The 23,677-nt window shown below is 39.2% G+C and overlaps 1 protein-coding gene across 1 annotated transcript in view; it reads right to left on the bottom strand.

Annotated features, from left to right (window-relative positions):
• Positions 1-23,677, bottom strand: part of ZNF385B (zinc finger protein 385B) — a 171,053-nt gene that overhangs the window by 1,830 nt on the left and 145,546 nt on the right. The window contains exons 5-8 of the mRNA XM_075511768.1: positions 22,385-22,547; positions 2,654-2,899; positions 1,396-1,574; positions 185-286 (exon numbers count right to left, since the gene is read on the bottom strand). Coding sequence (XP_075367883.1) covers positions 185-286; positions 1,396-1,574; positions 2,654-2,899; positions 22,385-22,547 — 690 coding nt within the window. The remainder of the gene's footprint in view (positions 1-184; positions 287-1,395; positions 1,575-2,653; positions 2,900-22,384; positions 22,548-23,677) is intronic.

Genomic DNA, 23,677 nt, shown 5'->3' with positions numbered 1-23,677 from the left:
GTCTGCGTGCCTCTGGGCAGACAGAATACATAACTATCTTCAAATCTGATCCCCGTGCAGATTCAGCCTGCGGGGGGAGAAACGCCGTGGCAGCGTCAGGTCTGTCGTGTTCCTGTCTCCGTGCGCTGGGAGTCCCCAGGGTCACAAATTCACATAGGCAGCGATGAGAAATAAAAATACTTACTGCTAAAATACTTGGGCTGCGCTGCAGTTTGTTGTAAGGACTATATTTAGGTTTCATAGGCTTTCCTGCAACTCTGTCCTTATGCCTTCGGCTGGAAATGTGCTGAAATAAATAAACTCACATTTAATTAGCTGTTTAAACATTTCTCAGTTTTGAACTTGAAATTGATTTATCAGCAGGATATGCCTAAGCCCCTGTTTGTAAGATAAAGCAGGTTCTTTAGAGAGAGCAAAGATGAGTTTTGCTAAATTAAACATAACACTTTGGAGCACATCAAACAGAGAATCAGAAAGTAATCAAATACGGCAAATTCTGTGATCTGAGACAGGCTCTGCAAATTATCGATATTTTGGTTAGTATTTCCTTTTTCCACTTGAGGAGCTTTGAACCAGGCAGAGCTGTAATCACTAGGTCATAGGGATATTCAGAAGTAGGAGGTAAACTTCAGTCTCGCTGATGCTGTTCAGTTGTATAAATAATTCAGTATTAGCTGAAGGAAGAACCAGTACCCAGGGATATGTCTACACCATGCAATTTAATACTATCTTAGAGAAAACTGAAATAACAGGGCATGAAAGGACACATCCACACAGCACAGCACCATCCAGTCAGAGATTCCCGTTTGGGTATCAGAAACAGCGTGTTTGTATTGGCACAGCTCTGAACCCAGGGCTAATTGGCTCGGACAGAGCAGAGCTGCATGTTCATACAGCTATGCTGTTAACAACAACGTTGCTCTACACAATTCAGACATATCTACAGTATTACCCTCCTGCTGATTGTCCTAAACCAATAGATTCAAGTCACATTCTCCTTCTCACATAGTATTAAAAAGTATCCCAGCAGATTGAAACAGCACCAAAAGAGGAATTCAGGCAACCTCAACCCAGAATTTCTTCCATTTGGGAGACCAAAGTTCAAACCTCTCACTTGAGACACAGCAAACTTTTAAACTAGATCTGCTGCGTTATTCACTGATACTGACAACCTTGTTCACCTCTGCTTTATGACTCTCAAGCCCATTTTTTCCCAGCTGAAACAATTAGGTGAACTTGACCTATGGTGAACTATTTAGAAATAGTTGTGGGATGACAGAAAAGAAATCCTAAGTTCACTTTTTGCCAAAACATCTTCACACAGACCTACATCCTACCTACAATATTGCAACGCAACTAAAAACAACAAAGGAGCCCCAGATACATGCAAGCTACCTGTTTAAGCTGAATTTCTGAATTAACATGGACATCACAGATTTCACAATGAAACGTCTTGTTCTGCAGTCCTGAGCCTTTACTGCCGTTCTGAACCTTCAGCCGGGATCCAGGCCTAGGGTAAGACTTGATGGGCCCAGCACCGTTCCGAGCTTCGACCATGGTCTTGTGCTTGGAGCCTAATGGGCAAGGAGACGCAGGTGAGTTAATGATCAGCAACATACAACCATGTCTATTAGCCTCGGGACTTTTTGTAACACATTTATCTTCAAGACAGAATGGTTAAAGTTACCACAGGTTGGGATTAATGACGACTCTCTTTTTGGTCAGTGTATTTCCCACTGACTCGATCTAAAGGGAAGCCAGACAGTGGAAGAAGGGTTTGTACAAAAGGGGAACAGCAGGCACGCTGCACCACAGCCTCTCTGTTTGGGGGCAGTGGGTGGCTGTGTGGCCAAGGCGTTTGTTGCTTATTCTTCTGGCAAAATCCATGTAGCTGGTGAATCATGAAAAAGGGCCAAGCCAAGAGTGGGAGGGGAGCCACAGCAATCACTCAATGCCACACAATCCTGCCTGGGAACAGGAATACTTCAGTAAGTATCCTCTGATCTGGAAGAAATGGCTGCTTTGGCCATTTCAAGAATGGATGACTGCTGTAAAACCAGCTTCAATGGTTTGTTAACAAGCTTTACATCACCAGTACATCACAGAGCAGCCAGAGCACATTAGGGATTGCTGCTTGTGGCCTTTTAAAGGGGGCATATCTAATTCACAATAATCAAAAGATTCTAGGAAATCTAAGGAGCCCACCCTAAAATTATCAAAAATATCAAATAACAAAAATTACTCTAAGTTTTACCAGCAAAAAACCAGACACCAGAGATAGTGAGATGAAATATGAAAGAGATAGAGAACTGACATTTTAGAAACCTTAGTGTTACAGAAACCATACTATGATCCTCACTATGGAGGTATGATGGAATCTGATTAGGTAACATGAACTGTAGGGATTTTGTCACTAAAAGCTTATAGAGTACATGAAGGACAGTTAAAAAAAATTTAGAGAGCGCTTTAATAAAATATCAAACACCACACATGAAATTGTCATTAACAGAATGGTTTTGTAACTTGTCTTTGTAAGTTTTAACTAAAAGACTCTTCAGTGAAGTGTGGCTACCACAGTGTCAGAAAACCAGCTTGTTACACTGAATTTTAAAAATAACAACACACAACTAACTTGCACTGTATGCATACTCACCTGTATTGTGGGCTTCTAGTTGCGACAGGGAATTCACAGCCACTTTGCATAATGAGCAGTAAAGTAGTTTTTTTGCTTTTTCCTCTTCTGACTCAGAAACTGTGCTAGGAGCCGCATTCGTGCTCTTGGAGGAGGAGGCAGGTGTTACAGGTGCCACTGCTGCCACTCCAGGTTTGGGAAGAAAAGGACCCACTTCTGTACTGGACTGCTGACTTGCACTATTGGATCTTGCTTTCCCTTTATCTTCTAAAAGAAGCAAAATACGTATGTCATAATATGCTGCACACAAAAAAATCATACAGCAATAGTCCTGTGGTTTTAGTGAACCTAGCACAACAGGGGCCTAATTCATCTCATTTTATACAGGACAGCAGCATCCTTGAAATCTTGTTAAAAGCCTACTATGAAATGTGTGTAATTTGACAAAAGGGGTGATTTTCCTGTTTTTAAGGTTAACAGTGAATAACAATGACTTCAACAAATTCATGCCAGCTGTTGCTGCTGTCATGCCGCAGGTTTGGCCAGTTGAAAGGAGCCCAAGAAAGCCCAAAGGCAGCCAGGGTTAAGGACTGGAGAGCACTCAGAAACATGTGAGCCTTTGCACTGGGGATTACAAAAATATTTCCGAAAAGCAATATATTTGCCTTTGGAATGGCTCGAGTTTCTCAAAGTCATTGGGAGGACTCTGAAAGGCTCCAGCACCATCTTGACATACGGTATCCCTCATTTCAGTTACAGGAGTTGATTATGGTACTACACTACAGACATGAACACAGCTGCTAATATTTTTAGGTTTTTTCCAATGATTCCCCATATATCTGAGGATCAGATAGCTCTGACGTGCATTCAGTGAATTCCTGTACCACTTCACAAGCATGAGTCAATCATCTGTGCTCCTATGAGACAGGTAGGCAGGTATTACTTCATTTTACAGATGGCAATCGCAAGGCGAGAGATTAAATGTCCCAACTGTGCCTAAAGAGGAACTCTGTGCCAGAGCCAGTATTCAAATGCTCCTTGCCTACGTGTTGTCTACAAGAGCTCATTGCATTTTAAGCTATTCAACTGCAGTCCTTGTGACCGCAAGCCATACTAGTTGCCAGCAGTAAAACAAGCTCACCTATAAAGAATATGGGATGGGAGGGGGACAGTACAGTGGCTCTGGTATGAGCAACCCTGACAAAATGGACATAAGAAATTATTGCAGAAGTGACCCGTTGTCACTCTGAACAGCAGGAATCAAATTTTATCATCTAAGCAAGTACAATATCTACATAACAGCAACCTCTTAAAACTACTTATATCCTATTTGAAACCTATGGCATAGTTTTAAATAGTGTTGAACTGATTTGAAAAACTAGCTTCTATTTTAAGCACTTGGTTATTTTTGAAGATAGGCCCTTGCACTTTATGTTTACAGCTACCAGGCTCTGCCTTAACATCACTCTGTGTATCAGGCCAATGCTGTGCTACCAAGAATTCTGAAAACGGGTTTGTACCCCCTACAACAAACACTTGCGAGTGCGTATGAACTATGAACAGGCATCCTGAAACTACAACCCACAGTTGTTGGCATATTTCCCAGAAGTGCATTGCAGCACATCAATTTTAGATTGTTAAAAACCAGAAGAAAGAAAATTCTAATAAAAGAATTATTTTTTTTTAAATGGCGATAAAAATACTTTGAAATTACACGATATGAACTGTATTAACCATTGAAAATTATCAAGTACAAAGACTCCTATTAGGAGCAAATTAATGATGAAACCAGATTCTGACGGTATTTTGATTGATAAAGTACGACAAAAGAAAGTGATGTTAAATCATAGTTCACAGACTATTCAATTTTAATATCTCTATAGTAATAAGTCACATCTGCAAAAATCTAGAACATATTATAGGACTTGTGAGTCTTCATAAACTACACGGTTTTAATAAATAGCATTTGCTAAAATTCTAAATTAAAGAGTTTTCAATATGGAAAGTTCTCAGAGGTGCTAACATCTACAAAGGAAACGTGCTGAACTGCTGCCATTTGTGAATTCACGTTACAGGAAAATAGACTTGTTGTTGTTGTTGTTCTGTGCAATATTATGCCAGACTGCAAAAGCCGTAACACCAGAATATATGCAATAAAGGAAGGTTCCTCAGTATATTGCATTTCAGGCCTTAAAAGAATAATACACCTGCAGAACTGCAAGCGGTATGTTAATATATAGAGACCACACTTCTAGTTTGGGGGGGGTTTAATGTTGTTTCCCATGTATTTTTTTTAACGTAAGCATAAAGATTTGGTGCTTTTGAAACAATTCCTAGAGACAGAAACCGCCTCCTCCGGTGAGAGAGAGAACAAGACAGGGCCGGCAGGAACGCCAGCTGATGCGTACCGGGAGGACCCCCGGCCTGGGAGGCTGCCGGGCGCAGCAAGGGCACCGCTCACACTCCTGCCCGCAGCCCCGACCGCGCTGTTCAAACCGTCTGCACCAAGAGCAGACTTTTAGTTCTTTGTTTTGCCATCAAGTGTCTGTGGCGTGAGATCATGAGCAATGGAGTAAGATCCATTTTACACAGGCCACCAATTACCAGACTGATGGTTTTCCATCGCTGAATTTAACAGATGATTGAAAACTGACAGATTTCATTGCCCACTTCTCCTCACTTAGAATCATAGAATTGTCTAGATTGGAAAAGACCTTTAAGATCATCACATCCAACCATTAACCTAGCACTGCCAAGTCCACCACTATACCATGTCCCTAAGCACCACATCTACACGTCTTTTAAATACCTCCAGGGATGGCGACTCAACCACTTCCCTGGGCAGCCTGTTCCAATGCTTGACAGCCCTTTCAGTAAATACATTTTTCCTAATATCCAGTCTAAACCTCCCCTGGCGCAACTTGAGGCCATTTCCTCTCGTCCTATCACTTGTTACCCAGGAGAAGAGACTGACCCCCACCTCGCTACAACCTCCTTTCAGGTAGTTGTAGAGAGCAATAAGGTCTCCCCTCAGCCTCCTTTTCTCCAGGCTAACCAACCCCAGTTCCCTCAGCCGCTCCTCATGAGACTTCTGCTCCAGACCCTTCACCAGCTTCGTTGCCCTTCTCTGGACACGCTCCAGCACCTCAATGTCTCTCTTGTAGTGGGGGGCCCAAAACTGAACGCAGTATTTGAGGTGCGGCCTCACCAGTGCCAAGTACAGGGGAACAATCACCTCCCTACTCCTGCTGGCCACACTGTTTCTGATACAAGCCAGGATGCTACTGGCCTTCTTGGCCACCTGGGCACACTGCTGGCTCATATTCAGCCAGCTGTCGACCAACACATTAGCTGGCCACCAGCTGATGCAGTACATAAATTTTTAAAATATTCCCTAGATTTACAGTGTTTTCACTATTCATAATAAAAAGCAATTCTAGAGTATATAATGTGTAACAAGCTAAAAAGAAAAGTTCTAGAAAACTAGACAGAAGTTACCAGCATCCAGCTGGGCTCAATTCTGCCAGTATCTCAGCTTTTGGAAAGAACCTCAGTTCACATAATAATACCATCATTTGGAAAGCTTCCTGACACAAATAAGCTCTTCATCCACGGAGATGTATGTGTATAAGGAGAGACACACGCCCCTCTATGAATTAATGTTTCCTTCCACCATTCTAAATGCTTAATGCAGAACATCTTCAAAGATCATAATTGTAAGGTTATTATACAGTTTAACTCCCACAGAAAGTACACTGAGCTAAGTGCATATTTGTCACTGCAGTGGGGCCAGAATTGGGTTTTCCTGGCTTCTAAAATCAGAAAATTGCACTTCTCCAAAAGGGCTTTTGATAACAGCTTATTGTTTTCAATCCGCAGAATTCAAAACACCATTACTTAAAGTTTTATGTTTGAGACAGAAATGCCAAGTATTCAACTGTGCAAAGCACAGGAAATGCAAATCGCTTGTATATACAAAGCACGAAGAAGATTATTTGTACTTCTAGCACAGAGCTAACAAATATCTCCACTCAGAAATCAGGAATGGAACTGTTAATGCCTGCACGCGTATACATACTTGCAAACTGTAATCACCACATAAAATACATGTAGATGGTTAGATGCAGCGGTAGGATTATAGTCCTCTTGCTATTTCTGAAGGCAAGTATTATTGGGAATAGGCTCAAACTCGCTCTGATTTCCACCTGGGCCCACGGAGCCCAACAGAGCCGGGCAGAGGCCAAACAAGTGCACGAGCGAGTCCACCCTGCCCAGGACCAGGGCCATACCACCAGCTCCTGCTGTACCGCTCAGCAGAGCACAGCTGGAGGCAGGAGATCACAGCGGTACCAGCCTCCTCCCAGCAAACTGCAGCTGTGATTCAAGCTGAGTCAGGGTCAGGCTGAAATGCTTACGTCATAACTCACGTGCAAGGGGTTCATTTTAAAGCTAACCCATACTGTTGCGCTGTATCCCACTATGTTCTTTTTCCACACAGAAAGGCCAAATTTCATCTGTGTTAGATTCCTGTCTTTAAATTAGGTCTCCCTTTTCCTCAAGACTCCAGAGAATTAAATCAATCGTTCATTTCAAGTTCTTACTGAAGCCTGCATTTATTTTGAAATAGAGCCCAAGGAAAAAAATAAAGCTAGCTAATTAAGTAGTGCTTTGGGCTCAGTAATATCAATGCTCTTGTCTCCTACTTACATTGTTTCAATTCTGCTTTGAAGTTGTTTTCACATATTTCTGGTTGTTTGCCTTATGTTTGTGTCAGCACCATCTTAGAATGCAAGACTTATTTATCCAATTAGTACTGCCACATTTCAGCTGTATGCACCAAAGTCAGGACACAGCGCCGGATAACATCTGACAGGTTCAAATCTGACGGGTTCTAGCTCCCAGAGCAAGAGCAGCTTAAGAGATTTACCGATCTTTGCAGGTCATGCCACTCTCACAACAGTTGCTGTGGCATAACCTACAGGACCTACGTGTTAATGCTGAAATCCTAGTCCGGCTACGTGAAGGGGTTTTGCCCTAGCTCAAAAAAGGGCAAAAATGTTATCATAAAACTTCTTCCCTCTGACACTCAACCTGCATTTCTTCTTTTCAGTTGTTTTCTTTCCTGGTGAACAACTGAACATGAATGCTCTGCCCCTGCTCATAGTCCAGCTATCAATGCAGTCCATGCAGAAAGCATAAAGAATCCCCCCCCAACCATTCTGTTAAGCGGTTTGGTTTATAAGGCACCTTTAAGAGAGATCACTTGGTTTACTTTGGGATTTGTGTGAAGCGTTTACTGTTTTATAACATATACATATTTGCGCATTATAAATTTATGTTTTAAAATTATCTTTCACTATACTGAAATTGCCTAAAGGTATTGCTTTCTATCGGTAGGCAATAACTTTTTTTTTTTTTTTTTAGTGTGAGTGATGATTTTGGTGCATGTTAGGTAGATGTTCTAATTTGGACTTCATGATGAACATATATGTACTACTTTCAGTGGAAAAGTAACTTAAAATTCAGATTCTTAGTTCAGAATTGAGATTCTTAATACAACTAACACCAAGCAGAATTCCAACACTCATGTATAAATCTAGAAATTCAGCATTCAGCTTTGCACCTTTCTTTGTGCCAGGTCCTTCACTGCATCCCCCAGCTGCAGGCACTGAAGAGCAGCCATACACGAAGTACTTGGAACAGAAGGGCAGCACAGACATTGCAAAGTGGCCACCGCTGCTCTAGACAACCCTACACCGGAGCTCTTTTGAGAGATTTGCTAATTTCCCATCTTAGAAATGGAGATTTGGTTTTATAATTCTTCCACCTGCTCGCACAACAGAACATATTGCCAGCTTAGAAAAGAGCATAATGGAAAAACTGTTTTCGGCAGTCTAGATATTTATGATTCTTCTTTGTAAAGGTAAGAAAATAGTAAATACTTGTGCTCCTTTTCTTCTTGAAAAAACTGAAGGAAAGAGCCGTGCAATTTCTAATGCAATTTCCAGCCTAAAGCAGCTACATTAGGAGAAACACAGCAATAAAATAATTTAATGTGTAACTGATTCACTGCATGGTTATCAGTGCTATGCAACTGATGAGCAGAACTGGTGCACGGTTAGGTGCAAAGCCTTTGGTGCGATCAGCCTTGTTTACAGTGGTATGTTACAATACCACATCACTACTGAAAGAACAACTTTTAAAAACGTGGACAGCTTGATGACTCTGAACACCTTCAATTAATTTCTAACCACGCCACTTCCTATGGTAACTAAAACCAAAAGTGCCTTCTGGAAGGAAAGGTTTATGTTTTATTTATGGGTTACTAGAAATGTGGTGCAAAGATTGTCTTATGATAGCCTTGAGTTCATGTAAGTTGTGTTACAGGGAACTGGTATTAGTCTGAAGTGTTGATTTCTGAGAGTAATTGAGACTTTGAGGTAAAGCAAGCATATCTCCCAAACCAGCCGAGCTGTACTGGGTGAAACCAATTTTCAGGTTCTCCCTACAATTTCAACAGCTCCCAATATGCCTATGAATATTGGGCTGCATTAAACAACCTCTGAAGCATACAGTGATTACAGAATGGGAAGAGTAAATCAATCAGGTTGTCAGACTATTGTATAAATGCTCTTTCCCTGATCAACGGTGTAGCAAAGGTAAAATCAGTTACATTAATTACAGCCATATACAATCCGAGAAATTTTGCTGAAAAGCTTATCACTGTAGCTAAATTGGCATTGTGACACTTATTTCTCACTACACTTTTTCTTCCACCACTTCTTTATAAAATATACGTATTGACAATGCTGAAGAGCAGCAAGTTAGTTGATATTACTAAAATCTATCATTTGACCTTGCTGTTCTAAGCTTTCTGCACACAGAACAATAATGTGGTCCCCAGACCAAGCAATTTCCAGCTTAAGAGCAGAGATCATAGCTGCAGACAGACAGGTATGAAATCACAAAAGAGACAGAACAAATGGTCACCAACACAGGCACCGGTGTGGCAGCCAAACTTCTCACAAGTTTTTTTCTGTTTTTCAATCCATCACAGAGAACAAGAAATTTTCGGAGATGAGAGTAACAGAAGTAAGTTTGGGAGCTGTTTGCAGGGACCTCTTCACAAATAGGACCAGGAAAAGTGGGAAGCTGTCTGGGAAGCTGGTTTCAATGGCTGATGGGTGGTAGATGCAAGTCAGCATCTTGAAAGTACATTACAAAAGTATACAGAGCTTTGAAAGTGAAGGACATGAAGAATTTGGAGAGAGAAAAATCAGTAGCTTTAGCTGTACCACAGAAATATTGTAACAAAATTTGCAGCCTTTAAAACAAAAACATGAAAGTAGAGAGATCACAGTCAAAGAGGTTACAAGCCCAGCTGAAAGTAATTAAGGGAGATGTTAAGAAACCACGACAAAATAAAATCAAGGTGGGGAAAAGTTATTTAGCCACACTGTACTTGAAGAACTGCCTAAACAAACCCTAGGATCTACCCTGGGACACAGGTCTGGGGCAGAGAAAGGACCCACAAGTCATCATATTGGAAACAATAGTTGCTGTACATCTCTTCGCCCTGAAATAACACATGGAGGGAGAAGATGATCAATGACCGAATTAATAGAAGGACAAGAAGGGCCTCCTCCAATATATTAGCAGAAAAGCTACTGAGTAGAAAGGCAGACAATAGCTCCACTAAGAAAAGCAAGTTTCAAAACATTGTTCTTCACAGAATGTCTTATCTTCTGCTGGCTCACACTGCTATAAAGGAATAAAGCATGCATTTACACAATTAATTATCCTTTTTAGGAAGAAAAAGACAAACACTATGAGTAATATATGCCATAAAGGCAATAGCAGGAAAGCAAGTAAGTCACTAGTGGTCACAACCTTTACAGCATTTGTAAGCACTCTGTCCTGCATCTCAACATCACTCAAAAAACACAACAAAGAGCATTAGATTATTTCTTGACACTCTTTAAGACAGAGTTAGCTAACTTTGATAAGGGATTTCAAAAATCTTTTTTGTTTTATCTCCACATTTGCTGAATAATGAGACTCTAATGGCTGTCAGACAAAATACCTACTTTCTCACCAGTTGTGCAGTCTACTGAGAAATGAGGCTGAAAACCCCATAGGGCTCTGTTCTAGAAAAATTCCACTGCAAACCTACATGCAAATCAGACAGCGCAGTGTATCTATTAACACTTTGATTACCTTTAGTTTTGGTAAAATGTTTTTTCTTGTACTTCAGGCCTGTCTGAAAAATGGCTAGGTTTTATATAATGAAAGGTTGTTACATGAAATAAATCTGTTTGACACATTCTAAAGAAAACCAATTTTGTTTCTATACAAAGATGAGAAACAAATGGAAGCTATAAATACAAAGCTTTTCATCTCAAACACAAATGTGCACTGAAATAAGCTACAACGTATTTTCTCGAGATACTGAAGCTACATCAGGAAATGTCTGATGGCTCTGCAATTTTAAGTGAACTCTGTAGCTAGACTGATTATTTGATTAACTGCATCGCTACTCTCCAACGGGCTGTGCCGAAGTATCTTTTTCATTTCAGAAGTATTGCTTGTTTGGCTATGGTACAACAGTGATGTTAATACTTAATTTCTTAGATATTTTATTTCTGATCTGCATACCAAAGACTCCAGGGAATTTTCTAACAAAGGAACTCGTTGTTTTTTCAGAGTCCAAACTTATTTGCAACTAAACAGATTAAAGATGTAATGTTACAAAGGTTTGGTTTTAAAATTTTGGATATGAAAGCAGACTGATGAGAATTAGAAAATATTCAGGAGTACACACAGTTCTGCAACTGTAAAATCTTGCCCTGCAAAATCTATTTCTGTACCTATTTGTGCACCTTCCTGAACAGAGAGTGCCTGCTGCTCCAGTTCCTGGGGTGGTCTGAGATGACCCCACTATATCACCTACAATTTTTAGTCAATTCCTTGCATAGTTGGGGATTCTTGGGGAATTGCTTTTGGTGGGCTGGATGGTGGTTTATATCTGTTTTACTGACCAAGATCAAGAAATATCTGGGTGCACTCACCAGGGGGGAGGGGAGAAAAAAAAAAAAGGCATTCACATTTCAAAAATTTCTTATTTACTATTTCAACACAATGCAATTTCTCTGTGCAAAAGCAAGAGGAACAAGAAGAAGGGTTGATTTGGCACTGTTAGCCAAAATGCAGGAGTGTGCGTACTATGTCTGGAGCAAACAAACTAACTTTAACACTCACTTGAAGCAACTTGTGTTGTGTCTCCATTTCACCTGCTTGTCTTCCATTCTGCTTTTTTACAGAATACAGGTTATATTGGACTTCTCTTTTGCTCATTTGAAAAGAGATTAATACAATTTTTTCCCTCATTTTACAATTTTTAGACTGAATAGGGTGAACAGGTAACTATGGTAAATGCAGTGCATTAGTTCTGGAGAAAACCAGCTCGTCTCCAAACACAAATACAGAGCAATTTCCTAGTGTACATTGCCAATATCTAATTTCTCAGTGACACATCTCACCCCTGTTATAGTAGGCTGGGAAAACTTTCACTGGAATTTTTTTCATAAAACTCAGCAAGATCAGTAGCACTATGCTGCCAGCAGTTAAAAACAAGGTGGATCTAACCAGGGAACACATAACACCACATAGCTAGCAAGGGTGGACGTTAATTTAACGAGTGTCCATAAAGTGAGATTATCCAATAGCTTCGTCTTCCTGGGTCCTGTTGCTGTACGTCTAGGCAAATTTACCTTAAATCTACTTTAACCTTCCATCTTTTCTGAGCTATGCCAGTCTGTATTGGCTGGAATGGAAAAATTTAAGAGTTGGAAAATATAATATGGTTTGGGCAAAGTTTGAAATATAGTATAAGTTCTGTTATTATAAAATGTGGCTCACATCTGGGTGAAAGTAAATGTTTTTGCTGGTTAAACTTATCTTTTTCTGACACTAGTCATCTATTATTTTGTAAATATTTTATACTCCCATTACAGACTCTGCTACATTTATTTTAGAGATCCTGGAATGCAAAATTTCTATAGTACTGCATTGCTTTTTTAACATTTTAATAATGTAGGAATGCTTAGAAAAATAACATTCAAAGATTACAACAAACATACTGTATTCTGCCCAGACATCCTTCACTTCTGCTTAAAAATGTCTTGGTTCATCTCCTCAACTATAAAAATAACATTGCCTCCTCCATCTATGAATCTGAAATATATTACTAAACACACATTTCACTTGCCGTTTGGGGGGGGAGGGGAGAATCTTAAAATTCTACCCACAGCTGCTAAAGTGCTTTGGAACTCACTACAAAATTTATGGGTGTCTAAATAAATGAATCAAGAAGAACTGAGAATCTGCATGCAAGTACATTCTTGCGGGCCTGTGTCTGAACTACTTACTCGGTACTTGCCCAGGCAGAACTGCCATTGAAGTCAACTATGAAACACTCATCTTCATTTCAGTTAAATGACATCTATAATTCTGTATTCTCACTGATTTCTGTGGCAGGTTTGCCTGAGGACTGTGAGTATTTAGTCATGCCCTCAAGATTTGACCAATAAATTGCATTTCAAATATAACTTGTCTAACAGACACCAAAATATTTTCACTCTGCTTGAAAACAAGTAATAAGGAAATAATATGTAACCTATTGTTTGTATGTATAATTTTTATGCTATAGGAAATGTAGCATATTTCTCATACCAAGTCAATAATGCAGCAGCTGTAGAATTAAGGCGGAAGGACGATCAAGGAAGATTTTTCAAAAGACCTATTTAAATGCCTGATGTGCCAGTCATGGATATTTTTGCTTTTGGTTTTGATTCAGGATCTCTGAACAATTCTGTATCAAAACCAACTCACCAACTTGGTCTCACAATTGCCTGCCATCCCTTAGCAACATGCATTTTTCCTTGTGTTCTAAATACTGCTTGCATTTATGTTACAAAACCAAAGATAAGTATGAGTAAAAATAACATTTACAAAAAAAACCCACCCAAATCAAGCCACATTATTGATTGTGTGGAACTTGCTGCTAGACCAGCTTGTACTCTCAGAGGTCTTTTCCTTTACTTAAATAGTTGCTGAGAAATACAGAAAAAAGCCACCAGCAAGACTGTTTTCCCCAATCGTAAGTACATGTTTTCCAGAAAAAAGGTTAAAAAATAGAACAGTTATCTCATTTAGGGGCAAAACCAAAGCATCCTGAAGCAACAGCATTGGGCCTGACCCATTCTTTTATATTTGGAGACTAAATTCACTCAAAGGCTGAGAGAAAATGAGGAAATTTAACTCAAATTTTAGACTCGACACAACCTTTAACTATGGCACAACTAGACACAGATAAAACTCCATTCAACTACCAACTGTACGAGTAATCACCAGCATTCTGTTATTCATTCTCTGATTATGTGAGAAAACTAAACGTCCGGCATCAAAAGAATGGCCTTACTTCTTTAGCAATATGTGTCTTTAATAAGCTTTATGAAAGTATTAGGTACAGATAAAGCTACTCCTCCCAGGCTTGTTAAAAAACCAACAAAACCAGCAGCTCTCTTTTTGGGGAGTTTTCCACTCTAATGGATTTAAAGGGCTAATTTCAGTCGTATGTAAATAAAGAGAACTTCCACTGATTTGAATTTCTTAGTCATCTCAAAACAAACCTAGGGCTTGGTTCACAAATTATTTTTTTCTTAGGCAAATAATACTGTCATTTGCCATCAAAATAATAACCCTCTTAAGGTGCTAGAAGGGGATATTTTATTTCTCTCCTTTGCAATTTTTACAAAATCTCATTACATAACCCTCACTTTTTAGGATACTTCTGGATCATGTTTCTTCCTAACAGAAAACTGCAAAGCAGACGAGTGACATTGGTATCTCCGTCTCAGTCTCTTTTTGCCAGATACTTCTTTTTGTCCCACTTTCTCCCCTTTTCCATTTCCTTACCTGAAGACTCAAGAACTCTTGTAATAGTATGTTGTAAAGACAGTGATGAGTAAAGAATGATGTGACACATAATAGTTCTGGTAGTTCCACCTCTCTGGTATTATGTCCTCTATGGAAATATACATACATACATTTGCTAGTAAATTTTGTTATTTCATATTCATCTTATTATCATCCCATTATCGTTATCATCATTATTGTCCTATCAAAAAAATCTTTGGATATTCAATACGCACATCATTAGCAGAACAAACAAGAAAACTAGATGCCTGATTTCACTATATAAAAGGGTTGCTGAAAGACTCAATATATATAAATGGATTCTTTAAATGACCACATACATCTAGCTAAAAAAAAAACCCAGTAGCTGAGAGCATCCCTGGCTCTGCTCCCACTGTCCAGCAACGTTAGTAGAGTCGTTCTTGCTTGGCCCAATGCCTATCTTTACCTCTCCCCAAAGAAAGAAAAACTTTGTGTAATTTTAAGGACACTAATGAATAAATATGCAATGAAATTCCAGTTTTTAGAACTGGAATAAGTAAAAGTAATAGTGGTATACAGTTTTAACAATACACATGAGTGCTTAGGTGCAGAGCACCCAAAAAGAGTCTTACTTCATCTTACAATATATTTTTGATGCAGAGCTTCTGCTTAAATTACTGCAGGAGAAAAAGCCTACCATTTCTTCAAAACAAAACCCTGCCTGCATGGATTTCTGATTGATATAATAACTGGAGAAAGAAAAGACTGACCTTTTTCAATTTGAATGGGAATTGCAACAGCTCATCAATGTAATTGTGTCAGCTGCAGAGCTTTTTTTTCAGTTAATGGCACCTATAATCAGTTTTCAGTAGAGGTGCAGAATTTGATATGTGCTAGTTAGCATTATTATAGACAGACTGAAGAAATACCTGAAGACTTCCAGGAGCTCCCAGGAGTTTATCAACACCAAAATGTGCAGAATGACTGCTCTTCCATTCAGGTTGTAAGACACACATGGAAAGATGAGGCTTGAATATCCACTTTGGAAAAGTATGAACAGTAACAGTGACAGGGAAGAAAGTGTTTAAAAACCGGACCTATTCTAATGATTTCCTGTTAGTAGACTTTGATTTGCTATTTATTCTTTCGGCTAACCTTTCATCTTAAGAACATAAACCAAACAGCAACTTCCTGAAACAGCTGCTGAAATAACCCACCAGAAAATACCTGGAAGCTATTCACTACTAAATCCAATATAGGCATTAAATGTGCCACTGACAGTGTATTTTACATATCAATGCTGATAATATAATGTTCATGTAAATACATGCATGGTACTTGCCACAGTGTATCTGTGATGAATTTATGAGTATTTATTAATTTTATTCTATATTATCAACTATAAAAGCACTGCGGTCAAGCAGCAAATCCTATACTGTGCCTTTACCTCTGTTTTGGGGACAGAGTTTCAACAGGTGGCAATATAGAGTGATCTTCAGATGGCTGTGAAACACTGAATGAAAAGAGAACAAAACTTACCATCCTCAGAGGGTTTAATGAAAAAAATGCCCTTGAAATGACTCTCCTTGGTGGCTGAATCTGATTGAATTTACTACTTAGTTGACCATAAACTAATGCCTTTATCTAACAGAGATATGCCTGTGCTTAGCAGGCACTATCTGAATACACATAAACACAGATGCATGATTATTTTGTAGCATATAACTTCAGCAGAATTCTTTATGTAAGCATAAATGTGAAGAACTGATGAGGCTCATCAGTAGCTTTTGATGGAGGCTAGACATAGCAAGCATCTTTGAGGGGCATAAGACAGAACCTCTAAATATGGCTCATTGACACTGGGGGACAGCAAGCCAAACACATCCTTGTCGTGGTTCCTCTCCTACAGCTTCTCTCTCTCCCTGCACCACCCTCAAAATTCAACTTTGTCACAACATATTTTGAGGTCTAGAGGAATTGGGTACCTTACAACGAATTAAGAGATTGAAGAATAAATGCCCTAGACACACCTTAAACTTTGAGGTTCTTGTAATGATATCTGTATGACAAATAACCTAAAACTCCCCAGAACAGATATACCACAGTTCAGCTGTGGAGGCTGCACATCTCTATCTCCTAGCTAATTCTGAAGGGATTAAAAAAGTTTATTAGAGCTATGTAAACAAAGTTTATTGGAGCTATGTAAAAAAGCTTCTGGAGCTATGTAAAAATATCTGGAGCTACGTAAAAAAAAGTTTATTGGAGCTATGTAAACAAGCCATGCCTTTAAAATGAGTGGAAAACAAGGTGATAAATGGAGTAAGTGTTAAGGTGAAAAGGGATTTTGTTAAGAGAACTGGTATCACTTTTAGGATCACTCCAAGTACGGAGATGTATATGGAAAAGCTTAAAATTTAAGCATTGGCAGAAAGATTTTCAAAATCAGCAATGAAAACAACACGACTAAGGGAGTGTTCTGATGGTGGACTTGCGAAATATGAACTGAGCCCTCCCTTGGGACGTTACACCTCATTGGTAGTTGATGAATAAACAGCACTGGTAATTGGGACACTGGAGAAATCCAACCCATCATAATCTTCCTGAGTAAATGTGATTCAACATGTTGCACTCTACTTTAGGAATAAAAGGAAAAAACACTCAGTTTTGTTGTCAAAGCACCCACAGAAAGTCCTTAATGAACTAAAACCCACAGACACGCCTCAAGGTCAACTCTTCTAAGTCGGATAAAGCTTGGAGTTGCCAGCCCTGTCTAATGGGCCAACTAATTACCATATGTCTACATGACATCAAGTGGCATTTATTAGGTCCATCAACATGTCTAGGCTGTTTTCAAAATGTGAGCTAGCCCATTTGGTGTCAGACACTGTACCGCACTTTAGCATGACAACGTTCCTCAGAACAACGTCCAGCTGGTTTTAGTTATACAGCTGTAATGACTGGAATAACTCTTACAGGGCCTGCTTAGGATTGAGATGCTGGCAAACAACTTTCCTGTCCCATCTCTTTCCTGCCGTCCTTGCCATACACAGCAGATCAACATAGGACTGCTCATATGCTGGAATATCATCACCATGACCCTGTGAACTGCTTGTTGAGCTGCCCTGAGACATGGCTACAGAACAAAGCAGTAGTAAGAGAGGTCTGGATTTGAAACGGGGTCTAGAATTTGTCCTAGTTAGGTGAGTAATGTTGCCTATCCCTGTACCAGCTGAACAAAAAGGAGTTTTCACAGAGCATCCAAAGGGTTTATTTGTACCTAAGTCCCAAGTAGCAGAGCCTTCTGATCTTATTTGAATGAGGACCGAACTTGAAATGCCCATACTTATCATTTCACAAACAGGTCTCACTGGCACAAAGGAAATAGAGCACATACTGAATGGATCAAAGACAGAAAAAAAAAAAATGACCTTACTTTTATGATCTGAAACCTGGTTTTGACTCTTTTGAGTAGTTCAAAACAGTTGCATTTACTTCCTGATTTTTGTATCAAAGCAAAATGCAAAGAAGGTGATACAACATCATCTGTCTGCTCCATTTTGAACTATTTATTTTGATTTGGAAGTACGATCAAAGAATTCCTCTTTGCTTGATAAGTAAACAGTGACATTTCAATCCAGTTATTATCATATGCATTCCTAAAGGACTCATCACTGTAAGCATCTAGACTATGCTAACGTGGGATCACAGACACCGTCTTCTATTGCATTCTCAGAGCTATATTTAAAACACACTCTAAATATTCTAAACTGTGCTGTGTACTGGTTGCTACCCCTGCCCTTTTCTAAAGCAATGCCATGCGTATATGCCATACATATATGTATACTTCTGTGTGAAGCCATCCTGAAAATCCTGGGCTTCCACAGGGAGGGAAGGGAATCTTTGCTCCACATGAATGAGCAGCTCCCAGTGCTGTTAACACTGCTGTTCTGTAACCATGTCTCAAAGCAGCTACAAAGAAGCTTGCAGTGTCACAATAGTGATTTTTCTAGTGTATGAAACTGTTCTATAGCCATTACTAGACTTTTCCTGGGTGGTTAGAGAAACTGTGTGAGACACAGTTCTGAAAGGGTCCCCTATGGACACCTCTGATCTGCAAATACCCATCAGGACAAGCAGACATGACCCAACAAGAGGTACAGAAACAACCACCTTGTCACACATCATCTGTGGCGTTTTGTTCCTGTCTGCAGAAATAGTGAACAGGATAAACAAGTATGTTCTTAATGGCAAAGAGTTGTGTGCTTAGAAAATAAGATCACGTAGTAGTCTAATCACATTAGGATGCAAAACTTGTGCAATCCAACCCATCAATATCTGCCTACCTGAGGTTGCAGCCAACTCAGCATTATGGTACTATGGCTTTATTATTACATGTGTGCTGATGATCAATTTACAAAAGTCATTTCTGAGTCATAATGTATTATTAACATCAGCAGGGAAGACCACTCTCACAACTTGGGCATCGTCATGCTCAGACCGAGTTCCAGAGTCACCCCTTTCCATTCAGCTAAGGCCATTTTTGTCTGCAGGAGCCCAAGTTCTTCTGGAAACTTCCCAAAAGACCTTAAAGATTAATTTAACTTTTTTAGCTCTACCAGCAGCCACACTTCTCAAGTTGAAAGGAACAGCTGTGGAGAGACCACTGCATCAGAAATTTTGAAAAATGACTGGATGAATTTGGGTTTTGCCTTTGATAGATCCATTATGCAAGCTCTGCTAACAGTGAAATTATTTTTCCTGTTACTACTACAATAGTGAATTCTGACAAATAAGTGTTTTGGGTCTCATGCTATGTCTGACCCACAGAAGACATGGCTCTATAGCAAACTTAACTTGACATTTTCATTCAATATATAGCAACTGTTCAGTCTGGAGAGCTCCAGTTCGTTCATCATTATGTCACTCAAAATGACAGCACATCAAAAAGGCTGCTAGTTGTGCCTGTTGTGTACTTTTGTTAGAAGACCTATATAAGAGAATAGTAAATTCAGTTTATCAGTTTACTATAATACTCCCTGCCTATTCTGCACTAATACCAGTGGAAGTACGGTGGATAACAAAGGAACACAAGAACCTAAAACTGTCTTCTCTGTTTAGCTTCTCATTCTCCTCTTCCATACTCAAGAAAAGAACACCAGGAATGACTTACTTCTTCACAAGCATTTCTCAGGAACTTAGCAATCCTCCAAAGTACAATGGTTAAACAACAGCTCCACAAGCAGTGGAATTTAATTCCCTTCCTTGATTCCATTTAGCCCCTTTTTCAGACCTACAGCACACATACACACTCTCAAATCCCCCATCCTGAAGGCAAACATAGTGCCTGCCCAGTCAGCAGGCCAAGCAAAACAGAGCTCACATGGCAGCATCTCTCAGGAGGGACCATAAATTAAGGCTTCTCTTCTACCCAGGTGCCAATTTTCATCAAACTTATAGGAGCTTCATTAAAACCTCTTCATCTCATGAATTTTTTTGACACTAGGCAATACAGTCAAAGTTGCGAAGACAGGGCCAGAGAATAACAGAGATAAGGATAGATGATGCGACCGTAAGTCTCATTTCGTCAGGAAATAAGGATAAAAAAAATCAAGACCACAGATACACACATGAACTGAAACTCTTAGTATTAGAAATCTTTTAAAGAAACTAAAATATACCTATGCAGTTAATATATAGTAATAATCCATTTCTCAGAGAATGAAAACTGTATTAAAATATTCAGAAAAAATGCTATCAGTTAATTTGCTCCAAGGCAAAAAAACCCCCGCCACTGATTCCCAGAAGCAACATAGTGATTGCTCCGGCTGCAATAAGCATTATGTTAAAGAGCTAAACATATGTTGAAGAACAGATGAACAATAGCTTCTGTAAGGGAAAGTGGAGCTGAACAAAATTATGGTTTGGTTTCAAGTCCATAGCCTGGTAAAAACCCCAATCTCCAAGCCATTCCCCACCTCTGTAACCAGCATTCCCTGCATATATGGAGAATTTGCCACTCCAGGTTCAGGTTTTTGTCGTCCCAAACATGCCACCCACAATCTCCTGTAGAGCAGTAACAGGCTCGGAGGAGCCTCCCCTTCACAGAGAATCCCACTGTTCTCCTAACGGGACGGAAGTGTTTAACTAAACCGCCGCTGTGATTTATTTTTAATGTAGAAACACTTGCAGTGGTATAATCCAAGAGACACAGATGGTATTCTGCCTAATTTGTGCGGAGTAATTGATAGCATAAAACAACACACTGTCAAAACAGGGCAATATAAAAATACCAAGAGCAGGTTTCCGTTGTCATTGGTTGGATTATTTTATCAGAAACTGAATGTAGAGGTGTGAATGATTTTAGGTACATTACACAGAGAAGAAGAAAATTAAGTCAGGGACAGATCTCACAGTCTGGCAAAGGAAACATGAGACAGATCCAGACTTATGGAAGAGATGAGGGAGTTTGTAAAAGATGCTGAAACTTTTGTTATTTGGCCCTCAGCCTTTGGCACAGGCGGGGAAGGGTATTAATACAATGACATTATCACAGAATGCATTCTTAACACGTTAAATCCTCTAAAGTTTTAACTGATATCTTACTTAAGCAGTTGTCTGAGTTCTTACAGTGTACACCTGGAGCAGTAAGCTATTTCAACTAAAGCTCTTTTGGATATTTCAGAGAGTAAAATATTAATAAAATATTTTAAATCTCTTTCCAGTCAATAGTCCACATTTTATTTAGATCAATGGTAGTTTGCTACCATTTTACAGTAACATGGCTTGTTTACCTGAAGATGCTACCTGGATTCATGTTATCTCTCTCCAACCTAAAATGTGATTTGCTAGGTAAATCAACGCAAAATTTGGGACCTATTGTCATTGCTAAGGACCCAGACAAAGACAGTTTTGGTGTTGCTGTGAAGAGAGCAGGATGACAAATAGCCACTGATATGGAAATTTTTTTGTGTGTGTGTGTGTGTGTGCGTGTGTGTGTGTGAGAAAACTGTCTGTGTCATTCACCTTATGGCATGTGAGTCAAGCTGAGATCCGGTGAAGAGGATAATAAATGGCTACCAAGGCAGAAGCAAATTTATCAGAAGCAGTCTATTAGACTAACAGTCGGGTAACCCGCAGTAGGTGCTTCCTCCTGGATAACAATATTTCAGACTGTCAGCGAGTTCAGGAAATTCTCCTGTTTTATTCAGTAACACAACACTGACAGAGCAGAAAGAGACTCAAGCAACTCCACTGCAATCAGTATTACTGATCTTCCTCAGATTACTAATATGGGGGGGGGACGGGGGGGGGGCGATGCTGAAGCACTAATGAGCTGTGGAAGTCAGGAAATATTCATGCCATGAGGCTTTACTATGTTTCTGTAGGTGTGTTTTCCTGTTTGAGCAGTATTATCCTATTCAAAAGGGAAAAATTTCTTACAAAGGTTTCTTGTGCTTCAGCTAAATACATACGCCTCAGTCTTGCTCCTCCACCCACATCCATCCATTATTATTGTTGTATGAACAACACCCATACTTTAGAAGAGTAAATTTCACAAGTTTTAAAAAAAATAGACTTTAGCATTCAGGGACACCAGATGTTTCACAGATGTGAAAAAGCACTTTGATAATATCAAAACCAATCAATTCTGTTCAAGAAAGCATAGTAAATAGTTTAGAAAACACAAGTCATGGATCGCTGTCATGCAATTCGTACAAACCGTACAGATTCTCTCGTACAAACACCAAAAAAGGAGAAAATAAAGAACGTATAGAACAAAAAGTTTTCATTGACCTGATTTGTCAGAGATGTTGGCTGTGACTGGCGTGGTGGAGCAGCTCGTGTTAGCCTTTGCGCTGTCCTTGGAAGAACCAACTTTGGGCTTATTTTTCGTTGCCTCTAGTGCTTTGACCTTCTTGGCATGTTTACTTCCTTTGTAGTGGGCCTCGGCCTGGCTCTACAAAGGAGAACAAATCAGGCTCACTTTCTTCTGTACTTCTATATAACACAATAGATGACAAGGCAGAAAAATGACACTTTCAATAGTAGGCACCATATTATTCCACCTAGAAAATTTTAGTAGCTTTATACTAACAGTTTTCCTAGATGTAAGTTCTTATATATTCAAACGACAGGATTTTTAATGAATGGTACATGTTTTCAGTAACTCGGAAAAAAAGGCTTCAAGATTACATAAAGCTCTGTCACTCCTAATGTAATTCTTTGCTTCCATGGTGCTTAAAGATTTAAAGCACTATACAAATGTAAACACATCCAATTGAGAAAGATGCTACTCAATTTTCATGTAGTGTTCCCTAGTCTTTATTGCTTGTAGTTAGAAAGATGTACCATGCCGTAACATGATTAAATAATCCATTTTTCCTTCTGTTTGATCTAGTACAAAAGTCATAAAGTATATTCATCATCACACTAACAGCAATTGAAACAGGCATTAATGGCATTATGACTTCACTATTAGATCAAGCAAGAAGGATTAAAATGAAGAAACGCTATACCTATAAACTTCAGTAGACCCAAGTAAAACACAGAAAACTAAATACTTATCAGTCTTGATTGCTTTATAAATTGCCTTGAATAATTTTTTCCAAAGACTAAGAAAATTGGAACCTGAAGGACAGGAAGGAGAGGAGCTTATATTTATTATCTTTTCTTTTTGTGGCTAAAGTGCTTTATATATAATATACTCTTCTTGGTCTGCCCAAACAGAACGGTAGAAATATGTACTGAGATGTAATGTTTACTTCACCTTTGTCTTAAAACTTTCTTCAGAAACTAGGTCAGTATTTTTGAAGTTGCACAGCTAAAGCTAGACACATAAATAAATGCCCGTTTTGTCAGTGATTTTGAGTCCCCATTATTGGTCCTGACTCTCATAACCAGCTGCCTTGACAAATCAGGCCACTTTGTTAGGTGCAAAACTAAGGAACTACATGCTTAATACAAACTCCAAAGCTTGAAAAATTCAGCTAATGAATTTAAACCTTTTCCTTGACTTCTTAAGAAATTAATTTACCAAAAATGGTAGGAACCATTTTATACAAAACAGTCTATTTTCATAACATTACA

The sequence above is a fragment of the Mycteria americana genome, chromosome 9 (assembly GCF_035582795.1).
Source record: "Mycteria americana isolate JAX WOST 10 ecotype Jacksonville Zoo and Gardens chromosome 9, USCA_MyAme_1.0, whole genome shotgun sequence".
NCBI classification, from domain to species: Eukaryota; Metazoa; Chordata; class Aves; order Ciconiiformes; family Ciconiidae; genus Mycteria; species Mycteria americana.
The sequence above is the reverse complement of the archived record's forward strand: the minus strand, read 5'-3'. Positions and strand labels throughout refer to the sequence as shown.